Raw genomic sequence first — 25,082 nt, forward strand, 5'->3', positions numbered from 1 at the left:
GAGTTAGATGAGTGGGGGCTCCTGGGGGTTAATTGAGTGGGGGCTCCTGGGGCCTGGATGAGTGGGGGCTCCTGGGAGTTAGATGAGTGGGTGCTCCTAGGGGTTGGATGAGTGGATGCTCCTGGGGGCTGGATGAGTGGGGGCTCTTGGTAGTTAGATGAGTAGGGGGCTCCTGGGGGTTGGATGAGTGGGGGCTCCTGGGGGTTGGATGAGTGGGGGCTCCTGGGAATTAGATGAGTGGGGGGCTCCTGGGGACTGGATGAGTGGGGGTTCCTGGGAATTAGATGAGTGGGGGGCTCCTGGGGGCTGGATGAATGGGGGCTCCTGGGGGCTGGATGAGTGGGGGTTCCTGGGAATTAGATGAGTGGGGGGCTCCTGGGGGCTGGATGAATGGGGGCTCCTGGGGGCTGGATGAGTGGGGGCTCCTGGGGACTACCGCAGGCAGCACTCGGCAGACTGTTCTGTCCTCCTACTCCCTGCTAGCTTCCTGGTCTGTTCTCCTTGTTCTTCCTGAGACTGGGCCTTAGGCAAAATTGGTAGTTGAAAATACCCCTGGGAGTTGTGTCTTTCCCAGAACATGCTAGAGCAGGAAGGGGGGAGCAGGGAGGGCTCCGTGCCGTGTTTGGCCTTCGCCCATTGAGGTCCATGTCAGGGGGGATTCTTCTGCATGCGCCAGAGAAGGGTTGTGGGGCTACATGTTCAAAGCCAAATGAGCTCAATCCATGGGAATGGCCAGGAGGGCGGCACATAGTGTCTGGCCTATCCTCTTGGAAAGAATTTGAGGGAAGACCTTGCAGAAAGGAATTAGAAAAAATAAAAGATGCTTTTGCACCTGTTGCCCTATAAGGGGCAGGGATCCCACAGACATGGGGTCAGGACTATCCCTGGGAATCATTTCAACTTACCAACTTGATGGTCCCAGGGGTCAGACTGAGATTCCCAGACAACTGCTTTCTCTACCCTCTTCCTCCAAAAGTTAATAGAAGTAACGGTTTCAGGCCATCTCTGGCCAACAGCCCTTGCATTGTCTGCCAGCACCTTCTCCCTTTTCAAGCCAACGCAAGGCAGACACAGACACACAGCATCCCCTTGTGACACAGCTGCCTTCTAGAGATTTCCGAGGGATGTTCAGAGTTGGATTTGGGTGAGGCCCTTGAAATTCCCAAGGAGATGGTCTCCACTTGAATTCCAAACCCTGTTTAGGGGATTTTTTTTGGGGGGTGGTCGAGGATAGGAACTCCTTTGTTTCCTACTGGGCATCTCTACCTGGAGGTCTTACAGACCCCTTCCATTCAGTGTCCTATTCCCTCCCCCTCCACGAATCTGTTCATCATCCTCTCACCCTCATTTTAGTTGAAGTCACCTGAACTCCTCACCCGAGAGTCATTCTAGACCAGGGCTGTCCAACAGGGCATCCCGGGAAGGTGGAGACCTTCTCTGCAGCCATTCCTAGGATGGCCACCGGCCCCACATGCTGCTGAGTGCCTGACAGGTGGCCGCGCAGCCAAGGGACCAAAGGTCTGATTTCAATCAACTTAAGTAGCCACATGTGCCTAGGAGACCACGCAGTCCCTAAACTTCCTGCCCCTGCCCCTCATTCGGTCAGTTACCAGGCTGATGGGTCAGTCAGGAAGAGCTTTCCAGAAGGTGTGTGTGTGGAAGGAGGATAGGGACGCAGCAGAGAAGGGGTAGTGCCTGGGCTAGGCAGAAGGAGCCAGGGGCACCAGAGGCTGGGGGTACAGGCAGCCCAAGCGCAGGTGGGGTGGGGGCCCTGATGCCAGCCCTGGTTCCAGAACTTGGACCTTGGATGCAATGGAAGGGGCAGCAAGGAGCTGCTGTCACTTTCCGAGCAGAGGGAAGATCAAATCAGAGTGAACACCCTTCAGCTGTGTGCAGGGGGCACAAGGGGTCCTCTGCTGGGGAGGACTCTGCTCTCCTGAGGCCAAGAGGACAGAGTTTGCTGTTGGGCTGCTCAGGAAACCCAGGTGTGCCAGCCGCAGCTCTGTTCCTGTGAAGTCCCCTGCCCCTCCACAGGCCCCAAGGGGACCTCCTCCCTCCCCTTGCCTGACCCCCATCCTTCACCTCAGCTGCAGCACCTGACTCCCACTGCCCCCGAGGCACCAGGGAGGCTGCCTCCCTCTCTCTGGCCTCTTGAGGTCCCCAGGTCTCAGGAGGAAGCCAGGGGCAGGGGTGGGAGAAAGCCACAAGCAAGCTGGGTGGTCCTTCTTCCAGCCAGGAGTAAAAGGCCTCTGGGCCCCCCCACCCCACCCCAGTGAGGGCTCTACCCAACAGCACCTGCCCTGCCTCATTTGTCAAGTGGCAGAGCTGGGATGGGGAGCTGTTCTTACCAGGTACCTTCTCTCCTCTCCCTGTACCTCGTAGCCCCACAAAGCCAGGGTGGAAGCCATCCCTTCCAGAGATGCTCTGCCCTCCCTGCGGGCTTCCTGCCTTCTAGACTCCCCAGAACCAGAGTCAGGGCATCTGATGGGCAGGAGAGGACACTCAGGCACACGGATGACCAGACTGATCTGCACCTACTAGAGCCCCTCTAAGAACTACTCCCCTGCTCTGCACACCGCCCCCTCCTCTTTGCTCCGCAGCCCAAATGGCTCTCAGGCTATTCATAGGCACCCCAGGGCAACATCCTAAAAGACTGGTCCCAAATGCTTTTTTTTTTTCCCCATCTCTCCCCACTTCTGCAAAAATCTCCTCACCACGCTAGCCTCCTCCAGCTGTTCTTGGGGCCGGTCAGGAAACAGGCAGAGCGGACCATGCAAGATGTAGATGTGGAAATCTTGGATTCAGAGGCCAGCCTGCCATCCAGGCAAGCAGCCTCCCTGTAGAGGGGCCTCCTCTATAACGGGGGACCCTACGGACAGAGGCCGGGGCTACAGGAAAGACAGGATCATGTGGGAGCCACTGGCCCCAGACATAGCCTGCATCCTGGGGCCCCGGAGGGCAGTGAGGCAGTACGACCCAGGGCTGGGCCACGCAGCCCCTGGGACAGGGAACGTGTGGGAAGGGAGCCCACACAGGTGGACACACTGCCCCCAAGGCAGGCCAGTCCTTAGTGCCCCTGAGTGCAGATGACTGACCGCCTCTGTTCTGAAGCCACCAGGGAAGCAGGACAGGCAGTCACTTCTTTCGGGGGCCCCTACCCCCCCCATCAGCCCTCCTGCCTGAACCAGTGCCCTGCCTACTTGCTCCAGGCCAAGGCACCCACGCCATTGCTGTCACCTACGTGACCCGTGCCCCACACCCAGCCGGCACTCTGCCACTGGGAATGTGCAGCTTTGATAGTCGTTGCGTGATTATTGGATTAACGCCTGTCACCCACCGGGCCGTGAGCTCCACAAGTACGGGGATCACATCCACGTTACTCCGGTTTCCTGCCTAGCACCTTGCCAGGGCCTGGAGCACAAGGGTCGCTCAAGAAAGATGCACTGAGGGCATCAACGGCTGGATAGGTGGGTGGGTGGGTGGGCGGATGAAATGCGGTTCCTCCCGCACCACTCTCCTCCGGGGTCCCAGGCCATCCCCCCAGCCGGTGGCCAGACTCCTCCAGGACCCACTAGGGGAAGAGTAAGGGCCTGAAGCTTTGAAGACTTGCAGTCACACGGGGACACGCGGGAGGCTGTGCCTGGCCTGGTGCTTGTCACCAGGGTGGGGGGGGTGGTGGCGTCTGTTAGACACCACCTGCTCTGAAGGCAGATCATGTTTCAATGAAAAATCACTCTCCGGAGAAAGATGGGCACCGAGGTAGAAGCCCAGGGAAGGCAGGGGAGCGAGGGCAGAGGGCTGCAGCCACGTCGGGGCCTCAGGGGGAGAGCGGAGACTGGCCACCCCCCTGGCACCGCACAGTTCCCGGGCCCACACCCATCCCTCTGTCCCTGAAGAGTCGAGGGGGGAGGGGGTGGAGCCGGCCCTCCCCCTGCCCACTCTAGCTGTCAATCTGCTGTCTGGCAGAAAGCCTCGAAGCTTCTGACAGCTGTGGGCAACTTTCCTCGGCCCCGCCTCCCGCCCCTGCCTGCCCTCTTCCCCTTCCTCGCCCTCGGTGCCCTTTCCAAACTGCTAGGGACCTGCCCCCTCTCCCTCGGCCTGCCTGCCTGCTGTCCCTCCTCCCTCCCGCCCTCCCTCCTTCCAAGCATCCTCTCTTTCTCTCTCCTTTGTCATCTCTTCCAGTTCTCACAGCTGAGAAACCTGTGCGGCCTCCTAAGATTTCTAATGAGATGAGCTTTCAAGCTTCTGGCCAAGGCAAGATGAGTGTGGGGTGTAGGCTGAGTGTGGGGCGTGTGTCCGGGCGTGCACCTGCGGGTGCGATGGCTGTGGGTTGGGCGGCAGCAGCCGAGGAGTCCCTGGGGTTTCTGGCCCCCCTGAGTGTCTGCCCCCTCCCCGAGGGGGTGGTCACTGGGTCATAGTGACACCTCTTGAGCTGGACTAGGCCTGGTTTTGCCCAGCTTCTGGGATCTGGGTGCTCCTGGGGACAGAGCCTCTCCCCGGGGCTTGGCGCTGCAGGCAGGTTCAGGGAGAAGATCAAAGTCCATAATTAAGTGTTCAGGGCAAGTTAAGTGCTCCAAACTTTGGTGCTAAAAATATTGTATTTAGCATGCAAATTATGCCCTGACAGCTCCCCAGAGGCTGAGCCCGTGGGTGCCAGCACCTTGTTTGTCATCATCGCTGTTATTCGCCAGGTAGTGAGAATATTCCTCCTTCACTGGGTTGACTTAGATTTCATCTTTTTAAAAGCCAGATTCTGTTTTCAGGGCAGTGCCAACTTGTGGCCCGGAAAGCTTGGAGCAATGACTGTGATGGAGGCCAGAGAAGGGAGGCCTACCTGGGCCATGTCACTTGGGGCCTCCCGGCCTCCCCAACCTGCTCCAGAGCAAGGGGGTCCTGATGGGAGACGGAAGTCAGGGCAAGGGGCAGACCAGACCCAGACAGAGCCGGCGCCTGGAAGGCCACCTTTTCCACAGAGCTGTCTCTGCCCTGGTGGGCCGCGAGGGCTAAGGACCCTCAGAGGAGGGGAGAGGTGGCAATGGGGACAGGCTGGCTTCCCTGGCAGAGGGACGAGAGGAGCCCTGGGTGTGCTGTGGGATTCCCATGGGAACGTCCTCCCCTCCCATCCTGGTTGGCAGTTGGGGCTCTGGATCCCCCAGGGACAGGGCTGAGAGTGTTCCTGTCTCCTTGGGAGGGAGGCCAGGACCGGATCCGGGGGAGGTAGGCGCACACACATCTTCTCCCGGGTCATCCTCTGAGCAGCGACCTCCCTCCTTCCCCACAGTGTCCACCCTGGCGGCCGTGGTCGGGGTCACCCTTTCTTGGAGGGGGGGCTGCAGGAGGCCTCCCCGACTCTGATCCCGGCACAGACACCAGGGCTGTGGCTACACCTTCTGCAGAGGATGAAGGTGGGCGCAGTGTCCTGCCACCCAAGGGGCCTCGCATGGGACTCTTGTCAGAGTTTTATTAGTTCGGAGCGTGTGTAGTGATGTTACAGAGTCTGGGGCCCAGGGGCTCCCCGAAGCTGCAGCCTCCCCTCCTCCCTCAGGCCGAGTGGCGGTCAGCAGCTCCCTTGGCTGAGGGCTCATCTAAGGCGGAGACAGTGGAAGGGAAAGGGGAAGGGGACGGGAGAGAGAGAGAAGAGGCAAAGGGGGAGAGAGAGTGGTTTTGTGGCAGGAGGCAGCCCCCAGAGGCCCTCCAGCACCCCGACCCAGGCCCCAGATGTGGTCACAAGCCTGCCGTCCCTGCCCGCTCCCAGGCAGGCCCAACAATTGCTACGAGAAAGGATGCAGAGTCTGTCGGGAGACGGCAGGGTGGGTTTGGGGGTGGTTCCTCTCCCCACAGACCTTCCGGGGGCCCTTCAAGACCAGAGTCCCTGCTGTCGGCAGGTATGGAAAGCACGTGGGTGCTGGAGCGAGGTGGGCCGGGGCGGGACCCACTGCTGTGGAAATAGAGGCTCCTGGGGGGCAGGACAGGGAGCAAGTGAAGATTTTTGGCTTGGGCTTCTCTGGGGTTCAGGCTGTGGGTCTGGTATTTACATGGGTCTCCCAGGACTGAAGCTGCCTGGGGCCTTGGCAAGAGCTCTGGCTTCCCCGGGCATGGACCTCGTGGGGTGTGAACTGTCCATCCCCACCCACCGCCCGCCCCGGCATCAGCCTGTGAAGACCAAGCCAAACCTACCAGAAAGCAAGTCTCTGAGCCCCACCTCTGACCCCGGCAACCCCAGAACCCCACAGAAAGGTCGGAGAAGGCGGCTGCGTCTTTGGTGCCAAGGAGGGAGGGCCCAGAGGTGGGAGGGGGGCTCTGTGAGCTGCCCCTGAGCCAGGGGTCCGGCCCGAGGGCCGGCACCATGCCTGGCTCCCTAGCACTACCCCGGCAGATGAGGGTGTGCGAGCACGGAGGGGCGCGGAGCCAAGCTAACACTGCAGGACCCGCCGGGGCAAAGAGGAGGCCTGGTCCGCCCTGCACCCCCTCCCCTGTCCACGGCTCCCCGGAGCTGAGACCCGGCCGGCCTGGGCAGGGAGGCGGGAAGCAGGCTGCTGTGCAGGTGGGCAGCAGGTCAGCAGTGCAGGATCTTCATGAAGGCCTTGCGGAACTCAATGTTGAAGGTCGTGTAGATGATGGGGTTCACGGCGCTGTTGACATAGCCCAGCCACGTGAAGGCGCTGTACAGGACGGGCGGGATGTTGCACTCACAGTGTATGTTCAGGATGTGGGTGATGAAGAAGGGCAGCCAGCAGATGATGAACACGCCTGGGGGAGAGGGCGGAGGTCAGGCGGGCCCCTGGGGCCAGGGGAGGCTGGGCTGGGAAGGCCCATACTCTGTGGGCACCAAGATTGGGTGCTACAGGCCCCGGCCCAGGAGCACTGCAGGAGGAGTCCCCATCTCAGACTCTAGAGCTGTCCCTGACACCCATTTGCAGTGAAGGTCACTTTACGTCCCTCAGCCTTACTTTCCTCATCTGCCAAATGGGCATAACACCAACACCTACCCCTCTAGGGAAAGATAAGGAGCTTGAAAACAAATCCACAAGCTTAACATTCTGACACAAGTCAGTAGAAATGGAAATGTTTACTCTACTCTCTGGTCATCTTTGGGAACGTCTTCCTTCGCACCTGGAAGTGGAGTGTGTGGTCATCGCAGCATGGGATGCACGGTTTGAGCCCAAGTGGCAAAAGGAAGAGTTAGGTACCCATCTCCCTCAGACTCCCTGGCATCTCTGTGGGGTAGACAGGGAACCGGGGCTCCCGAAGGCTCTGTGATGTACACAAGGCCACCCCGCTCATGAGTGACAAAGCCAGTCGAGCGAGACCTGAACTCCAGTCTATCGAGCCCCCCCCCCCCCCATGGCTAGGCTCTCGCTCTACCTTCCCCCAGGCCTTGGAGGCCACCACTTGAGAATTCCTGCATTGGGATGCTCTGACCTAGAAGGACCCCCCACCCACTGGCTTTGTCTGCCTGACTCAGGACCTGCTGCCCCAGTGGGCCCCTCAGTATGGAGGCATTGTGAGCACAGAGTGCCCCATAAGCACCCTGGGAGTCCCCAGGACCGCAGCGAGACCCCATGGACAGAAGCCACAGGCCCTGCTCTCACCCCCAGCCTGGTGACCAAGGATCTGTCCTTTAACCTGCCGTGACTCAGTGCATGCATTCACAAAAGCAGGGAGGTAACACCTGTCCCACTCACATCACAGGATTGGTGGGAGGCCCAAGGGGATGGTGAGTGTGGCAGGGTGTCCCATGAGACCCTGGTGCTAGAGGGCAGGGAGAGCCACAGCAGCCCCTCCTGTGCCCACCACGCACGTCAGCCCAGCCTTGTGTTTTGACTCCAGTCCTGGTTTTCTAGGAGACTTTTATTCGAAAGCCTTGGCTGGCTGATGGAGCCACACCCTGGTCTAGAGGGACCCCCCTCCCAGCCCTGTTTCTCTGTTCACAGCTCTGGTCCCACGGGGTCTTGGTTGAGCTGGGGTGAACTGAATTTCCCACTCCTCAACAACTAAACCACCCTGATAACACCTGGCTGTGTGCACCACTTTGCCCTTTAGAAAATGCCTTCACCTTTGTAAACCTTTGACCACAGCAAACAACCCTGAGAGCTAATCTGCTGCTGAGAGAAAGTGACTTGCTTAGGATCTCGAGGTTCTGGGGGTCACTATGGTAGCCTGGTGAAGCTCACAGACTCTGAGGTCAGACTCCCTGAGTTTAAATCATAGGTCTTCCTTGATCACGTTATATGCCCACTCCAAACCTCAGTTTCCCCGTCTGTAAAATGAGCATTAATTAGAGAATCTACTTAATGGCCTACGTCAATGGGTGTGGCCTGCAATCTGAGAAAGTGCCCTTCCCAAGGCTCACCGGCCATGGCTAGGAAGGGGATGGCAGGTAAGGGGACCCAGAGTGATGGGTCCTTTCCTCGGTAATGGTGGGACAGAGCTGGGCCGGCCTGACTCACCGAGAACAATGGCGAGCATCTGAGTGGCTTTCTTCTCCTTCTGCTGGGAGAGCTTCCTGTGGCTCATGGTCTTGAGAGAGGTCCGGGTTTTGCCATTGGGCATGGACTGGATCTCAAAGATCTTGGCAATCTTGGGGTGGTCTTTGGCATGCCCATTCTTCTCTGGTTTGGCGGGGCTGTCGGCAGTGCTGTGGAGGCCGTGGTGGGACGGGTCGGGGAGGGTCAGCTGGTGGTGGCTGGGTGGTATGGGACTGTACCGGGTCCTCTCGGGGGGGCTGGTGCTGGACAGCATCTCCATCTCCAGTTCCTGGGCTCGGCGGGCAGCCTCCTGCACGGAGGCAGAGAGCTCTGGGTAAAGCCAGGCAAGTTCTCAGGCATTAGCCACTCAGCCTCACCGGGTGCCCCTGGCCCTCCCCTATCCTCCCTTAGAGACTCCTACAAACATCAAGGGTCACTCTGCCAGAGAGACAATGAGGATAATCACCGGGAGGCAGGAATAGTCTGGGACTAGGACCCAGGACCCACGGCAGCCCCTGCCTGCAGGTCATCCCCAGCCCCTGTCCCAGAGCCTCATTAACTCCATAAGCATTTGTGGGAACTTAGTACCACAACACTTTCCTCTCTTGTTAACTGAGCAACACGTACCGAGCACCAGCTAAGTGACCGAGCTGGCTGCTGGGAATACATCACTGGTTGATGTTCGGTGCCTCCATCCAGGAGCTCCTGTTCTAGCTGCATAGAGGGCACCCCTCTTCTCCCTGCAGGGCACCTGCACCCTCACTCACACATGGGTTCCACATGTTCCTCCTAGACCAATCTGGGTGCCAAAGAGCTAACCCCTGAGCCCCCCATCTTTCCTGCTGGGCTGACCTGGGGACCCTGCTGGTGGTCCACTCACGGGCTTCCAGGTTCTTCCCTGCCTTGGGGTCTCAATCTGAACATCCAAAGTGCAGCCTTGCTGTGTGCCTGGGTGGTGTAACCCAAGCCCAGTCCCGAGTCCCTGTTGGGAACCCATCTCATAAAATGACTCCCTGGGGTCCTGCCCTTGCCCTGCAGGTGGACAGTGGGGGCCCTGCTTCCTGGGACACCCAACTTGGACTTCATGTATGGCTCTGTGTGGGCTCCCTGCCCCAGCCGGGGATGAGACCCCTGCTGCTTGAACCCTGGTGCTCCCATCGCTGGCCAGAGCCTGGGGTCGACTGTGATTCTGCGCCTCTGGGCTCCACTTACAGGCTGCACTTCCCCACCAGCCTGGGCACTACTCGGCTCCCTGCCCTTCCACCCTGCCCCCCATGCCCTGCCTCCAGGCCCAGAACCGCCTGTAGGAGCCTAGCACAGGCAAATGGGAAGAATGGCAGACGTGTGGATTTCGGAGTCACATGGGTTTGGGCTCAAATACACATTATCTTACTAACTAAATGTCTTGCCTTGGGTGAGTTACCTTCCCTCTGTGAGCCTGTTTCCTCTTCTTTAAAATTAAAATCAATAAGCCTAATAAGACCTATCTCTCAGGGTCGCTGTGAGGATTTGATGAAATAATAGGAACATGGTGGGTATTCAATGAATGGTAATAGCCATTCTTCTTATTTTTCTTATGTTATGGCCGAGTCCTCTCTCCGAACCACCTCCTTGTGCTGGGAGTGCCTATCTGTGCCTTGCAGAACTGAGCCGTCTTGCTGCGTGCCTGCTTGTGACTTGTGCATGGGGAATCTGGTCTCTGCTGAAGCTAAGTGGGAGAGCCTGGGAGGTGCTCCTCCCTTTGACCAGCTGGTGAGCTGAGAATCATGGTAGGTGGGTTTCCCTAGGGGCAGAAAGACCTGGCTCTGGGTCCCTGACCTGAGCACTTACCACTCTCCGCCTGTTCACTGGGAAACTCCCATTGGACTTCATGATAACGGTGCAGAGTTTCATGTCCTCAGGGTGAGTGCAGTTGCCCTGTGGAGTGAGCCAGGACACTGGTCATGATGGGCAGGGGCCGGGGACAGACACCCGATGTGCAGTAGTCAGGCTGGGCACAGGGGCTCCCAGAAGGGCAGAGTAGGTGGGTATGGGCCAGGGGAGGCAAGAGTGAAGGTTGGTACTATGACGAAAGATCGTGGGCAGGACAAGGGCCAAAGAGGTCCTGGTTTTCTGGGCACATGCTAGGCATGCTCGTATCCCTCTCACACTGAATCCTCAAGACCACGCTGAGAGGTTGGCATTAGGATTCCCATTTAACAGATGAGAAAACTGAGGCTCAGAGAAGTTAAGCAACTTGCCCAAGGTCACTCAACAAAAAGGTGAGAATGCCAGGCCTTGAACCTGATGTGTCTAACTCCAAAACTCTGGTTCCTTCCACGCCCCCACACTGTCTTCCTCAGGGATGGCTGAGCAGAGGGGAAAATTCACAAGACATAAGGGAGTGGGGAGAGAATGAAAGAAAGGCAGAGGAGAGGAGGGTGAAAGAGCCAGGGAGGAGGGAGGAGGTGTGCATGGAGGGGAGGACAGGGACCCAGGAGGAGGGAGGAGGTATGCATGGAGAGGAGGACAGGGAGCTGGGGTTGGGGGGGCGAGAGGAGGTGTGCATTGGAGGAGAGGAGGAGGAGGTGGAAGGTACTGGAGAGGGAGGGAAGCACAGAGCAAGGACAGGGAGAAGAGAGGGGCCACAGCCAGGAAAGGACAAGTGATGGGGAAAGGAGGGTTTCAGACACAGATCTAGCCGACTTCTCCTCCCAGGTGGCATCCGCCTCTGGCCCCCCCTTCTCGCTCCTAGAGACTCCCTCCCTCCGCTGAGGTCTGAGCCTTGGACTGGGCCCTGCCCTGGTGCTGGGAACCCCCTCCCTGGACCCTCACCCACCCACCAGGCCCACCCAGCACAGGCCAGCCCTCTCCGTCCTGGGGGGGGGGGGGTCAGGGAAGGCACTGGAGGGCAGGAGGGATCTGGGGACCTTGAGTGGGGCCTTCAGGTTGGCCCTGAAAGCCCGGCTGCTACGCTTCGTGTTGACCCGCTTGCGGCGCCTGCGGAGGACGATGTAGATCTTGATGTAGACCAGCAGGGTGACGATGAAGGGCACGTAGAAGGAGACGATGGAGGAGTACACCACGAATGCGGGGTTGGCGATTATGCACTCGTTCTGGTCTGGGGGGAGAGCCAGATGGGATGTCAGCAGCCGTGGGGCGTGCAGGCACCACCACCACCGCAGACTGTCCCCTCCTCCTCCGGGGGACCCAGCCCAGCCATGTGACAGAGTATGCCTGGGGGTCTGAGGTCGCCTGGAAATGCTAGATGGAAACGGACCCACGGTGTAAACCAGTGACTGAAAAGTACGACCCTAAGCGAGAAGCCAAGCTGCGTCCAAGCTTTCCCACTCATATTCCCCCCTGACTTCAGTGTTAGTTTTGTCATCCACCAACACCCAAGTGGAGCCGGAGTGTTCAGAAAAAAATAACAAGAAAATTATTTTCAAAGAGTGAACCCTTATTGTAGGCCTTCCTGTGTACTTGGGGGCCGTCTACAACCTCCCAGGTTTAGAACAAGGTAACTCGGTCCTGTTTGCTGAACTCACCTGTGCTCCAGTGCGCTGCCAATGCCCTCCTGGTTTACCAGATGTCTGTCCTCTACCTCAGGGCCTCTCCAGACAGATCTGAGCATATCAGGCCCTACTCCCACTCCTTGAAATTCCCACAGAGTCAGATTGCAAGGCTTCCCTGTGTCCTGCCCTGTAACAGTCTCCGAGGTACACCTGCATGGCCTCTATGCCCCGCCAGCAGGCAGGCAGGCACAACCCCTCCTCTGCCTCAGACGCACAGGACAGGCGCCCTGAGCTAGCTCCTGCTCGAGTCTACCTTTCCTGCTTCAGGTAACTCAGGTCTGTGCTGGGCAGGGCCAGCCCTTGGGCTGCAGCCTCCTTACACAAATGTCATTGCTGGGGGTGGGGGGTGAAGGTGGTGGATGGGGCCCAGTAGTCGCCACCCATGAGTGTGTACACACACACACACATACACACACATACACATGTGGTTTGTGCGGCTGTCTGACTTGCTTCAATTTAATAAACGAAGTTGAAAATGGCCAGACATCCTCCCGAGTCATTATCCCCACTCCTCACCCAACTCTATCAGGCCCAAGCTACTGTTCCTCTCCGGCCCATCCAGGTACAATTAGAGTCAGGCTTGGCCAGGGGGATAGGGCCCGGCCTCAGTCCCTATCTCTGCATCAGGGGCTCAGCTCCCTTGGGGCCCTGTGCACGGGGCCAGCAGAACACCAGGCAGACAGAGGCAGGACTCACCTGTGTTGTTGAGTCCGAAGAGCAGCGGGCAGGAGATGGTGAAGGAAAGGACCCAGACGATGGCAATCATGACAGTGACTCGGCGCTTGGAGCTGTAGCGGGTGTTGTAGAGCATGGGCATGGCCACAGCTGTGTACCTGCGAGGGCGCAGGGCGGGGGACCTTAAGTCTGGGTGCAGACTCAAGGACCCCTCATTCCACAGCACATATACACCAGAGACACCTCGTGCCTTGGGGAGTGACAGTTGTCACCTCCCTGAGGTCTTCCTGTCAATCTCTCCTGTCTCCTGCCCCAGCTCAGACAGCCAGGGTGCACAGGTGGAGTTTCAAGGGTGCTGTCAGAACTGAGTTTTCTCTTCTCTACCAGCCACTGGGTACCCTTGGTAGCATCTCCATCCGGAGGATGGCCTCTCTTTAGGAGGTCTGTACTGTCCCAGACACATGTGCACCTACACACATGTACAGATATGCATGAGGAGATATGTGTGCACACTCACACACATATATGCACGCACAAACACATGGGCCCGAGGGCACATGGTCAGCCGTACAGTATCAGAGAGATCCTGCCCCTGAAGGAGAGACGGGGAAGCCTGAAAAGTGAATGGCCTGGGTCCCCTTTCCCACCCTGGCTGGGCTCACCTGTCAATGCTGATGGCACACAGGTTCAGGATGCTTGCCGTGCACATCATGACGTCCAGAGTGACAAAGATGTCACAGTGAATCCTGCTGAATTTCCACTCACCTACCACCTGGGGACAAAGCACCATAATAGGTGGACGGCAGAGGGGGAGATGAGCCCAGGCCCTATAGTGGGGTTCTCCTTGCTGGGGCAGATGGGGCCCCAGGCTCAGCAGGCAGCTGTGGGAATCTGTGAGTCCCCAGCTGGGGCCTGGGGGAGAAGTGGGCCAGCGAAGGGGAGTTTGAGGCCCTCACTCCTGGTCCCCTCTCCTCCTAGACACATAAGGCCACTTTGTGCCAAGGACTGGGCTAGAAGATGAGCACCTTCAACTGAGTCTCTCAACTTTCCACCTTCATCTGTAAAACAGCCGAGTGATCAGCCTGCAATCCCATGCTACCAATGGGGAAACTGAGCCTCAGAAACGGGCAGTGACTTGCCCCAGGCCGTTTAGCGCAACTTCTGATCCTGCCGGGCCCAGGTTCCTGGGGGAGCTCCCTCTGAGCCAGGGCGCAAACCTGTCTGTTAAGGACAGCTGTGAGGACCAAGGCTCTGAAACCGAGAAGACGGCGCTACTCTTGGTCAGACCTGGAGAGTGAGGGACAGAACACGGGGGCTCGAGCTGTGGGAACCTGGGGGGGAGGGGCAGGATGGGGGTGCTGTGCCCATATATCCTGTATGATGGGAATGAGGAAAGCATCCTGCATCCTTCTCCCCCTTGCACACACACTCCCCCCCCTTACACACACCTTCATGCCTCCCGTTCACACACACGGGCGTGCACACTCACACGGCAGGCTGGCCCTGGGCAACTGGGGAAGTTCGGGGCACCCTGGGTCTGAGCACAGAGTCGAGACAGGGAGATACATCCGGGCCTTCTCCCAGCAGGAGACAAAGGAGCAAGGCAGCGGCCTCCCAGGGCCTGGGGCCGGGCAGGCCCCACTTCACCGCACATCACGGCTCGGGCTGGTGCAAACGTGCTCGTTCTCTGCACTGCCCCTTCTTTTCTGCTCCCCGGCATGAAACCAAACGCTGCCACTTAAGCTCCGAGACAGGAACTGTGGCCGTTTTTCTCGGGCATGAAGAAACAGCAGCTCGCCCCAACAGAAAGACACCTTCTCTGGGCTCCCGTGGCCCATACCAGGGCCCGTCCCACGTGGCAGCACAGGGGTCCCCGAGTTGCAGGTCTGGACGGGGCGGGTAGGGAGCTTCCCGGTGTAAACAGCACCTCCCATTAGGGCACCGCTGGGAGGGCCCCAGGCCCACCTGGTCCACCCTCCACCTTGAAGCCCTCCTAGACTAGGACCTCAGGGCTGCTTCTATGTCCCCGGAGATCCAGGTCTGAGATACTTGGGCCCTCTTCCTAGTCCTCTTCCCTCTTCCCTGACTTTCTTCTTTCCCATAGACACCCACGAGCAATTTACTACGTGCCAGGCTCTGCCCTAGACTCTGGGGTGTGGTGGTGAACAGCACTGGCATAGTCCCTGCCTTTAGGGAGCTCTCATCCCCACCCCCAGAGGCCTTTCTGGAAGCTCAGAAGAAGGGAGGGTTTTCCTCCACACTCCTGGGGGCAGCTGACTCAAAGACTCAAGAGAAATTGTTGGCAGCCACCTACACCTACTATGGGCATGTGGGCATCTCACGCTCGCATAAGACAGGGTTGCTGTGCCCGTTCATGGGCGAGGGACCTGAAGCTCAGAGGGCTCCCCCAGCAAGTGTGCAGCAGGGCTGGGATTGAAGCACGGTCTTCTGGTAGCACATCCGATGCTGTCTCATAAACTGTCTTGGGAAGGATCATTTAGCTTGTCAAAAGAGGAGATAATTATGTCAAAATTACTCAATGTACATAAAGCATGAAAGGAGAGATTGTCGTTGCAAAGAGGGACCGACCTAGAGGCAGAGAGCAAAGTGGACTTCCCAAGATCACCTGGTAATCACCAGGTTTGCTGGTGTGACTCCAGGGCTGTGTCTCTGCACCTTTGGGCACCACTTACTGACCTCATTGTTCACATGAAGCTGAGCCCTGCAGGGTGGGCCATGAGCTAGCTCGGCGAAATCCTAACAACTGGCCTCTATTAAGCACTAACTATGTGTCAGGCACTGTCCCAAACATTTCACACTCAGCTCTATGGATGATGCTAGGCCAACGATAAGGCTTCTACCCCTTGAAAGTTCCAGCCAGTGACACCCCCTCACTCAGCAGCTTTGCACACTTCTTTTCTCAGGCTGGAGTGTAAGCGCCTTGCTCCCTCCTCTGGATAATTCTCCCAGAAGCATCACTTCTTTCTGCAGGACTGCCTTGTCTCCACAGTCACCCCCATCGCGTTCCCACATCCCCTGTGGGGACTGCTCTGTTGTCACCTCTATCAGACTGCACTACAGTGGTCCTATCGGGTCTTCATCGATGGCAGGCAGTGTCCCGAGGATGCTATACAACAGGGAAGTGCTCAGTACCCGTTGAATGAGTAAACAAGTGTGACCTTGGTGTGTTCCCTTCTCAGTCTCATCTGCCCCTCTGGAAAAGGCACACAGTCAACCCTCGCCTCACAGGGTGGGGAGGCTGAAATGCAGACAAGTGACCCTGGTTCTTTTCTCTCAGGACCTTCTCCAGATGGAAGGTAGTAGAGTTGGGAATTGGAACTGGTCCTCCTACTGCAAACCAGTGTGCTTTCCATATGCTGAGCAAAATAAATCATGCACATCCAGTCCCATGCTAGACATGAACGGGGAGGCCGTCAGACAGGACGTGGATGGATGGAGTCTGGTGGCCCTCACAGGCATGGGAGTCATGGAGGAAGGGGACCCCTGGCCTCTGGCATCTGTAGATTTTATGTCTGTTGTTTGCTTCCTTTGGGCTCTCCCTTAACATCTGTTTTGAGTGTTCCAGCCTGTTTGGGCTGTGCTAAAGGAACCCAGGGGGGTGATGACAGCAACATACGGAGGAGACACAGGGAGCCCCCAGGCAGGGAGACTGGGAGAGATACCACTTTGGACTGGGCTCCCCTCCTCACTTCAGCTTCTCCTTCTAGATGTCTCCTCTGCTCAAGCCTACAGAATTTCATGCTTTCCTTTAAAAACGGAGGAGCCTTCCCTCCCAGCCAGGATTTACCTCCATGGCACAGGTAAATCCCTCTCTTACCCAGGCGGGAAGGTAACTGCCCAGTGATGAGTGACCTCGGTTCCCAAACTCCACCGCAGAGTCCTAGGCTGAGAAAGGGGCAGGATCCAGGACCCAGACCCCAGCCCCTGCCACATCTGCCTGTCAGCTCTGGAAAGTGTCCACCAGGAGGTGGCTCCACACTTAGGGACGCTGTTAGTGGTTTCTCCCCTTGCTGTGCGATCGGAGCAAAAACAGGCAACCTCTCAAAGCTTCTGTTTCCTCCTCTGTACACTGAGAATAGTCTCAACTCCCAGAATTAACATGAGTGCTGAGTCCATGTCTGCGAAATGCCTGGCGTGGTGCCTGGACCACGGCGGGGACTAGCTACTCTCTGTCCGGAGATGCAGAGCTGGGCTCTGTCCTAGGCCAGCCCTTGGTGACCTTGCTGAGCAAAGGGCCTGCGGCACAGCCCACACGGAGACCCCTGCCTGTGGATCCCAGACATGGGCACTAGACCAAATGGGGGGAGGGGGAGGGATAAGGAGCACACAGAGCAGCAGCTTCCACTTTTGAAGTGGGAAGAGGGAACAGGAAGCTTCTGGTCTGGAAGCATGAACATCTCCCTTCCTTGAGGAACCTCCTCAATTATTCCCATTTCCAGCATGATCTAATGAACCTACCAGGGGGCCAAATAGGGTTCCAGCTGGGACCTGCCAGCTGCGTGATCTCTCTGACCACCAGGGTCACCACATGTGAAATTGGTGTTCGTGACATGGTGACCTCACAGGGCTGCCCTGAGGGCTACATGGGGAAAGCTGGGCATGGAGGACTTGGCAGTGTGGCACTTAGCAAGCACCCTCAAGCTGGTAGTTGCGATTGTCAAGGAAGCAGCCCATTTTATAAGGAGAAAAACTGAGCCCAGAGTGGAGGAAGAGGCCAGGCCAGCTGAGAAGGCACCGGGCAACTTGTTGGCAGGAACCAGCGCGGAGCCTGGACTCCAGGCCCCCGGGCAGCTCCTTCCAGGCGGGGGTGCAGACCTACCTCCAGGTAGACAACCCAGGGCATGACGAGCGTGGCCACCAGGAGGTCGGCCACGGCAAGGCTGACAATCAGGTAGTTGGTCGTGGTCTGCAGCGCCTTCTCGCGGGACACGGCCATGCACACCAGCACATTGCCGAAGACGATGATGAAGATGAGCAGGGTAAGCAGCATGGCGTAGTAGTTGTAGTGGGGCTTTCCGGGCTTTCCTTCGGACCCGTTGAAGGGCCGGCTCCAGTTCTGGCTCTCCAGATCATCATCGTACCAGGACAGGTTCAGTGGATCCATCGGGGCAGCAGGGCCACTGGGTGGCCAGGCTCTGGCCAGGGAAAATGGACACAGGGACATAGGAAGTGAGTAGGAGGACCTCCCAAAGCGTGCTGCCTCCCATGGAAAGCTCCAGAGCTGAAACCAACCACCGGCAGTTAGTAGACTTTTCCAGCCTCAGGATTTTCAGTTCTGTGTCAAGCAATTTTCTCAAAACATTAGAGCCTGCTGCCACTATTCTACTGGCAAGTTCTTCCAGATGGCAAAACAAATGAGCAAGTATAGTTTTTTTTTTAAGTATAATAAAATAAATGAGCTTGAAAAGAGCTGATCATTCATTTATCTATTTATTCAACACTTTGTAAGCACATCCCATGCACCACACAACTGAGACAAGTTAGCCAGGACTTCCAGCTTCTAGAGACACAAGCGGGACTATGCATCCATTCGTTTTTGATTCTATAAATATTACTGAGCATTGCTCTATGTAGTGCTAGAAACACAGGCAGGAACAAAATAGACATGGTTCTCTCGCTCACATTCTAAAAGAAACAACAGCCAGTAAATCAATCAGGCAGTTACACCTCTAAGCACTGGGCCCTAGGAAATGGAATGCAGTAGAGACACAAAACCTAGTTTAAGAATTGAAAGAAGACTTTCCAGAGGAAGTGAAGTTTGGCAGACACTCAGAGGTGGGTAGGAATTAGCCAGGGGAAGAGCTGAGAGCCCAGGGAAGGGTCTTGACACAAGAAGCAGCATAGCAAATGATAGAGCAAGAGAGCGGGCACCCAGTGGAAGGCTAGAAGAGATTCATCCAGGACAGCTGAAGCCCAGAGGGACTTGGCATGACCTAAACGATGGGGGACAGGTGCGGGTGCCACAGCAAGATCCGAGAAAGCCTTACAAGTCATGCTAGATTTGACCCTGAGGGCAGTGGGAACCTTGTGATCAGATATGGCTCCCACACAGAAGGTTCCAACTGCTGTATAGTGGATGGAAGGGTGTGGCTATAGGAGCCCAAGGAGGAGATGATGAGCTTCTGCAAGAAAACCCCGAGGACTTCCTGAAGGTGGTGCCATTTGAGATACATAAAAGGAGGAATCAGCCAGGCCAACGGAATTTGGGAGACATTGCAATTAGAGAAGACAACACAGTACTAGACAACAAACAATTCTGTTTGGCTAAAAACGTAGGGCATGAGGGGGTGGGGGATGAAACTGGAGGACAATTCATAGGCCAGATTAGGTCTCATAACCTGACCGCTCAGGTTCATAGGAAGGACCACTGGGCTGGTGTTTTAGAAAAGTGGCTGCTGCAGTGTAGGGGGACCTTGGTGGGGGGGCAGGCTGTGGCTGTGATTCAGGTAAGAGACGGTGGCCGTCTGAATGAGGGTGGCAGAAACGAGAATGGAGAGGTGTTCAGAGTCAGTAGTGACTTGTAAGTCAGTTCCGTGGAATTTGGTCACTGGGTAGATGTGGGATGAGAAAGGCTGGGGGGAAATGGGGAGAGAGGGTGTAGAGGAGACTGCCTTTCTGCCTTGGGCTCTGCAAGGCTGGAGGTGCTGCTCACTGGGAACGGGAAGCAGAGAGCCTGAGCGGCAGACTCGAGATGCATCGGGCATTGATGAGCTTGACAGCCTGTGTTTTGGTTGTGATTGGAACATAATGCACAGATAATACAGCCGGCTTTCCTGCTAACAAAAGTGTTCCTATTTTACATGACGGAATTAAGCTTATTAGTATTTCAAGGCATTCCACACAAAGCATCGTGACTTCCAGGTGCTTTGCTACCTGAAGGGGTTTGAAATCCACTAGTTTATGGGATGAACGTGGTCCCGGGTCCAAATCAGGGAGCGGGGCACACCAGCTGCCACGGGTCAGAGGGGCCTTTGCAGACGGGTCTGCCCACCTTACACCCTCATCCTTGTCTGACGCACCTGCTCCGCTAGCTCTTAGCAGGAGGGTGGATGGTGTCCCACCCAACGCCACCAGTCTGGAGTCTCTGGGGAAGGCAAAATGCCTAATTCCACATGGGGTGACGTGAAAGGACACCCGTGCAACAGATCTTCCAGCTTGAGGTGGTGAAGCGCGGGTCAGAGTGACACTGCACTCTGCAGACACATCCCTTCCTCTTCCCAGTTGGAGCACAGAGTGCGGGAGCTGCACACGTGCATGGGTCAGGCGACAGGGGCTGCCCCTGCCCTTCAGTTTCTCAGTTAGGATCTAGTGGGCCTGCTGGGCATCAGGCAATGTGCCAGGCACGGCTGGGGGCCTGGAGACCAACTTCCCCCAGGGTTCCTGAAGGTTCTCTCCGCGATCTGGCTTCATATATCTGCAGAGGACTTGATAGCTTGCTCCAATACATATACATATCATATAATAGATATATTATCTCATTTATCCTCAAAACAACCTCCAAGGCTTATAATTACTATCCCCACTCAACATATGGGAAAAGTCTTTGGAAAACTTCTCTTCCCTTCCCAAAGCTTGCCTAGACCCTACACGTCCTTCAAAGCAAGGCTTACACAGAATCCTCTTGCCCTGGATCCATCTGATACATTACAGAAAGAATGAGAAAACCTGGGAAATCCTAAATGCCTTGGAGACCCTATTAATATCTTGGTGCAGGATTTTCTCCCAACCCCCAGAGCCAGCCACAGCCCTACCATATCCTCAGCACCCTTCCTACCTGGGGCTGATATCGCTCACAAGTAGGGGTTGTCTGTAGGGGCTACCCCTCACACAACACCAAGTGGAGCAGGAATTCAGCAAACTCAGCCCTAGAGATGAGGTACTCTAGCCTGAGAGAGACAAGTGTAAGTATATAAGGTATCTCCACCTTTACTAGGTCCAGGGTCTTGGCCAGACTGCTTGGCTTTTTCCAAGTCTCAGTTTTCCAACCTCTAAAATGGGAATAGCAATTACTGTTGTGCGGATGAAGTAAGATGATGCAGGTGTGGCCAGCGCAGATAAACTCCCTAGGATTGTGAACCTCACAAATCAAAAGCAAAGGAATTAAAACAAACAAACAAGCACTCAGGCAACAAGCCTGAGGTTCCTGGAGGTGAAGTGACTGTACTATCCCAGTGCGGTCCATTAGGGCCAGCGTTGCCCTGGGGTCCTGCTGTTTATACCATGCTACCTCCGATGGCTCGTCCTTGGGATGTGGGAGTGGAGATGATGGGATGTGGGAGTGGAGATGATGGGAGAAGGGTCCCAGATGCAGCGAACAAGCCCTAGGAGGGAATAAAGGAGAATAAAGGCGAAGTCTATTCCTGAGCCATGTAATACCAATTGCCATATTTCCTAGGCTCTACGATAGAAGTGAATGTAAGATGCGCCATTGTTTTACACACCACTAGGAATGAAAAAAAAATGCCATTGAACTCCAATACAGCTCCAGGATGGGGCCAACTATCAAAGGTGTTCTGAATTCAGAGACGTTAAAATGTGTGAGTGTGGAGCTGGGGAGGTGTGTGTCTTAGAATGGTTAAAATACAGTGTCCTCCCGGCATCTCTCTGCTGGCACTTTCTTGGGGGAGAAAACCCATCAGTGTCCACCAGGCAGGCCCCTGTCCCAGCTCCAGCCATTCTGGCCTGGTCCTGGCTCCAGAGAAGCCAGGTTAGGTCAGCGCCCGCTCTGTGCCTCCCGGAGGTGGGAAAGGTCTAGCTCAATAGCAGTTGACACACTGGATTTGTCAGGATGGTCCAAGTTTCTTGTTCTTTTTTAAAAAGGAGATGGTTAAATGTATGACTCAAGGAGAATTATTTTTTTAAAGATTTTATTTATTTATTTATTTGAGAGACAGAGTGACTAAGAGAGAGAGCATGAGCAAAGGAGGAGCAGAGGGAGAGGCTCCCTGCTGAGCAGGGACCTAGAATCATGACCTGAGCTAAAGGCAGAAGCTTAACTGACTGAGCCCCCCAGGCACCCCTCAGGAGGAATTATTCTTATAAGACTCTTCAGATATGGGGCACCTGGGTGGCTCAGTGGTTGAGTGTCTGCCTTCGGCTCAGGTCGTGATCCTGGGGTCCTGGGATCGAATCCCGCATCAGGCTCCCCACAGGGAGCCTGCTTCTCCCTCTGCCTATGTCTCTGCCTCTTTCTCTGTGTCTCTCATGAATTAAAAAAAAAAAGTCTTTAAAATAAAAGACTTTTCAGATAAATAAATTTCATATTATTTTTAAAACTTTGTTATCAGAATAAGAATACTGATTTGAGATCATGAAAATATGATCACCTGGCTCACCAACCTCCAGATGCCATCTCCCTTCTCCAGGTGCTTCTGTCTCATGTGTAAAAGCTCCAAATCAGTTCCGATTGGTGAGCATTTAGTGAACGCAAAATACATACATAGTCACTGCCATTGCTTAGCTACTGAGTCCTGTTTCCTGAACAGGGATGGATCATCCAACCTTGTTGCTAGGGACTGAACTGTGTGCCTCTAAAATGCATCTGTGGAAGCCACGGCCCCCAAGGTGGTGGTGTTCAGAGATGGGATCTAGATGACATGAGGACAGGATCCTCATGATGAGATGAGCACCCTTAGAGGAAGAGACATCCGAGCCTGTGAACACACGGCAAGAAGGCAGCTATCTGCAAGCCTGGAAGAGAGCTCCCACCAGAACCCCACCAGGCTGGCACCTTGATCTCAGGCTCCCAGCCACCAGAACCATGAGGACATTAATTCCTATTGTTGAAGCCACCCCATCTAGGGTACTTGGTTAAGGCAGCCTGAGCTGACAAAGACCCCTGCAGAAAGAGGGCCTGCCACTCCCCACACCTTCCTCTTCCCTGTGGAGCAAAGGGGTGCATCTGCTGTTCCCCATGCCACCCTCTCCAGCAGACACTGGCAGATGGGCTCCAGGCCTTATAGCCTTTTCTTTCTCAGCTGCCCTGGTGTATGGGAAAGAGGAGGGAGCCAGAAGCTTGAGGAGCTCCCCGGTGTGGGTGGCCTGCAAGCGTCAGGCAATCTAAGTTGCCAGAGATCACCTGACCTTCATCCATCTCCAGTACCTTACCCTGCCTCAGCTCAGAAGGGCAACCATCCACTGAAAGGCCTTCCAGAATCATCCACTCTGGTGGTCTGAACGCCTTCCACCAAGCTCTCCTTCATATCCAGCCTAGCTCCAGCCTGCTCTGATGGTTGCTGTCTGCAGAGCTTCCCGGTGCGGTGTCTGGAGCAAATCCAAGGTGTGTGGGGTTATGGTGCAAGTGAACAGTGGGTCAGGCTTTTCCAGCCTCAGGAGAGAAGGCTTACCCACTTACCCTTTGGGCTTTATATATGTTGTCATTCCCTGTTGTGCCTTCCTTTGAAAATTAGCTAGCCACCCAGTTGAGGAATGAGGTGAGAGCCCAGGCAGACAGCCAGGGCTGAGTGGTCCCCTGGAGGCCGCCCCTCTCTCCAGTTTGATTCCATCCAGCAGCAAAACCTCAGGGCTCAGGGCCCAGAAGTGGGGCGGGAGGAACCCTTGGCGCAGCATAAACTCCAGCAGCCTGTTTCCCGTGGTGCTGCCTCCCCAGAAAGTTTGGCATTTGAAGGAATCAAATTGTCTAATTAAAATTTAACAATCTCTTATCAGGCTCCATGGCGGGTGAGACACTGCTGTCTTAAACACATCATTTTCCCTCTCTTCTGAAACTTGAAGCATTTCAATGAAAAACGAGGGTGGGGAGGGGAGTACGTGGTATTTGCATCTCAAAAGCAGCTTGGAGGTGCTACAGGAATTGGAGGGGAATTGGGAGGGAGTGGGTAAGGGGCTCCTCCTCGAGACCCAGCAACTCAAGCCACCCAGGGCTCCTCTACAGGAGGGTCCAGACTTGGGGGTAGCACCTCCCCCATACCTCCTGCAGCTCCAGGAAGTGTGGGATCGGGAGAGGGAGAGGAAGGAGCCCCCAGTCCGTCCTACAGCAGAGGGAAACCAGAAGAACTAGTGCCCTCACTTACTGGGCCCTGGGGAGCAGAGGAACTGAGGGAGCCCTAGGAGCCCGAGGCCAGGCAGCTGTAGGGAGAGCCTTCTGGGCCCAGACCTTGGGAAGGCCAGTGTGGAGGAGAAGCCCAGGCATGGGGAAAGAGGGAGGGCAGAGCAACAGATGTTGTCACCTCCAGGGTCACCCTCTCCTCACCCCTGAATCTTCTCTGGCCTCCCAGACATGAAGGGGGAACTGGGTGCTAAGGCTGTGGGTCTGGCTCAGGTGCCAGTAGTCATTCTTAAGAGAAGAAAGAAACACTGGTTGCTTTTGCCCAATGGTGGGGGAGGGCCCAGGTCTACAAATTCCTAGGGCTCCTGCCTGGGATGGGGCACCTATTCCCTCCTGGACTCCCTCCACTGCTCCTGCTTTTCTCCACCCAGAGCCTCAGGGCAGCTGTGGGAAAGCCAGTTTGGGCTATTTAAAGAGACCTAGGCTAGTGGGGAAACCAGCCCTCTGGGGCAAGGAAGGGAGGGTAGGCCACACACAGACACCCCCCACATTGTGCGCCCTCCAGATCTGGTCAGCTTCCTTAGTCCAACCTGGAATTCTGCACAGGCAGCAAGGGAGCAAAGCCCAGGGCCAGGTGACCCCTTGGTGGCTGGACTTCAATCTGTTAGCTGTGGGGAAAATTATCCAGGTTCCCTTAGAAAGTGTGCCACAGCTTGGATGAACCTCTTCCATTCTGGGTCTCTGGCTGTGCCTGGCACCAGCCAACAGGAGACAGGAGAGGGGGCACAGTCCTAAGAACCACTGGTGGGGGACCACCCTGAAGCCGGTATCCCAGGCACCTGCTCCAAGCCTCCCCACTGCTCCCTGGAGCTAAACCTGGCCAGGCAGTCCCTTGCCTCCTACCTCACAGCAAAGAGAAGCTGCCATCAGGTGATCACTCAGCTTCCTATCACCAAAGCCACAATGTCACCTGCTCCCACCTTAGGTTCCAGCACCCCAACCCCTAACCAAGCCCAGTCCTTCCACATAGGCTCAAGATCCCAGTGTCCTGGCTGACCTCCTCTTCCTGGCCACTCTCAGGACAACCCCTTCCTCAGGGAAGCCTCCCTGGGCCTCCAGCTCAGAGCCGTCCTCTTGTGTACTACTCACAGCACATGTCCTCCTGTGCTCTTTGGTGGAGCTTATCACAGGTATAATTAAGTCACTCATCTAATTATTTGTTTAGTATCTATTCTTCTTGCCAGCCTGTGAGCTACACCAGTGTACATCACTCTTATCTTTTTTTTTTTTTTTTTTGTCTTCTCATTTTCCAGCATGGTGGTAGCGACAGGAGGTAAATGTTTGAGAGGCATCCAT

At 56.1% G+C, this 25,082-nt stretch overlaps 1 protein-coding gene across 2 annotated transcripts; it reads right to left on the reverse strand.

Annotated features, from left to right (window-relative positions):
• Window positions 1-6,556: 6,556 nt before the first annotated feature.
• DRD2 (dopamine receptor D2) lies at window positions 6,557-17,822 on the reverse strand. 2 transcript variants are annotated; one of them, XM_055306439.1, is made up of 7 exons: window positions 17,538-17,822; window positions 13,360-13,469; window positions 12,719-12,855; window positions 11,378-11,568; window positions 10,299-10,385; window positions 8,451-8,778; window positions 6,557-6,750 (listed from the first exon to the last, which is right to left on the reverse strand). In XM_055306439.1, the coding sequence occupies exons 1-7, from the start codon at window positions 17,820-17,822 to the stop codon at window positions 6,557-6,559; spliced, it is 1,332 nt and encodes a 443-aa protein (XP_055162414.1). The 2 variants fall into 2 exon arrangements, with proteins under 2 accessions (XP_055162414.1, XP_055162415.1); XM_055306440.1 differs by lacking the exon at window positions 10,299-10,385.
• Window positions 17,823-25,082: the final 7,260 nt, after the last annotated feature.

This window comes from Nyctereutes procyonoides, unplaced genomic scaffold, assembly GCF_905146905.1.
Source record: "Nyctereutes procyonoides isolate TBG_1078 unplaced genomic scaffold, NYPRO_anot_genome, whole genome shotgun sequence".
Lineage (NCBI taxonomy): Eukaryota > Metazoa > Chordata > Mammalia > Carnivora > Canidae > Nyctereutes > Nyctereutes procyonoides.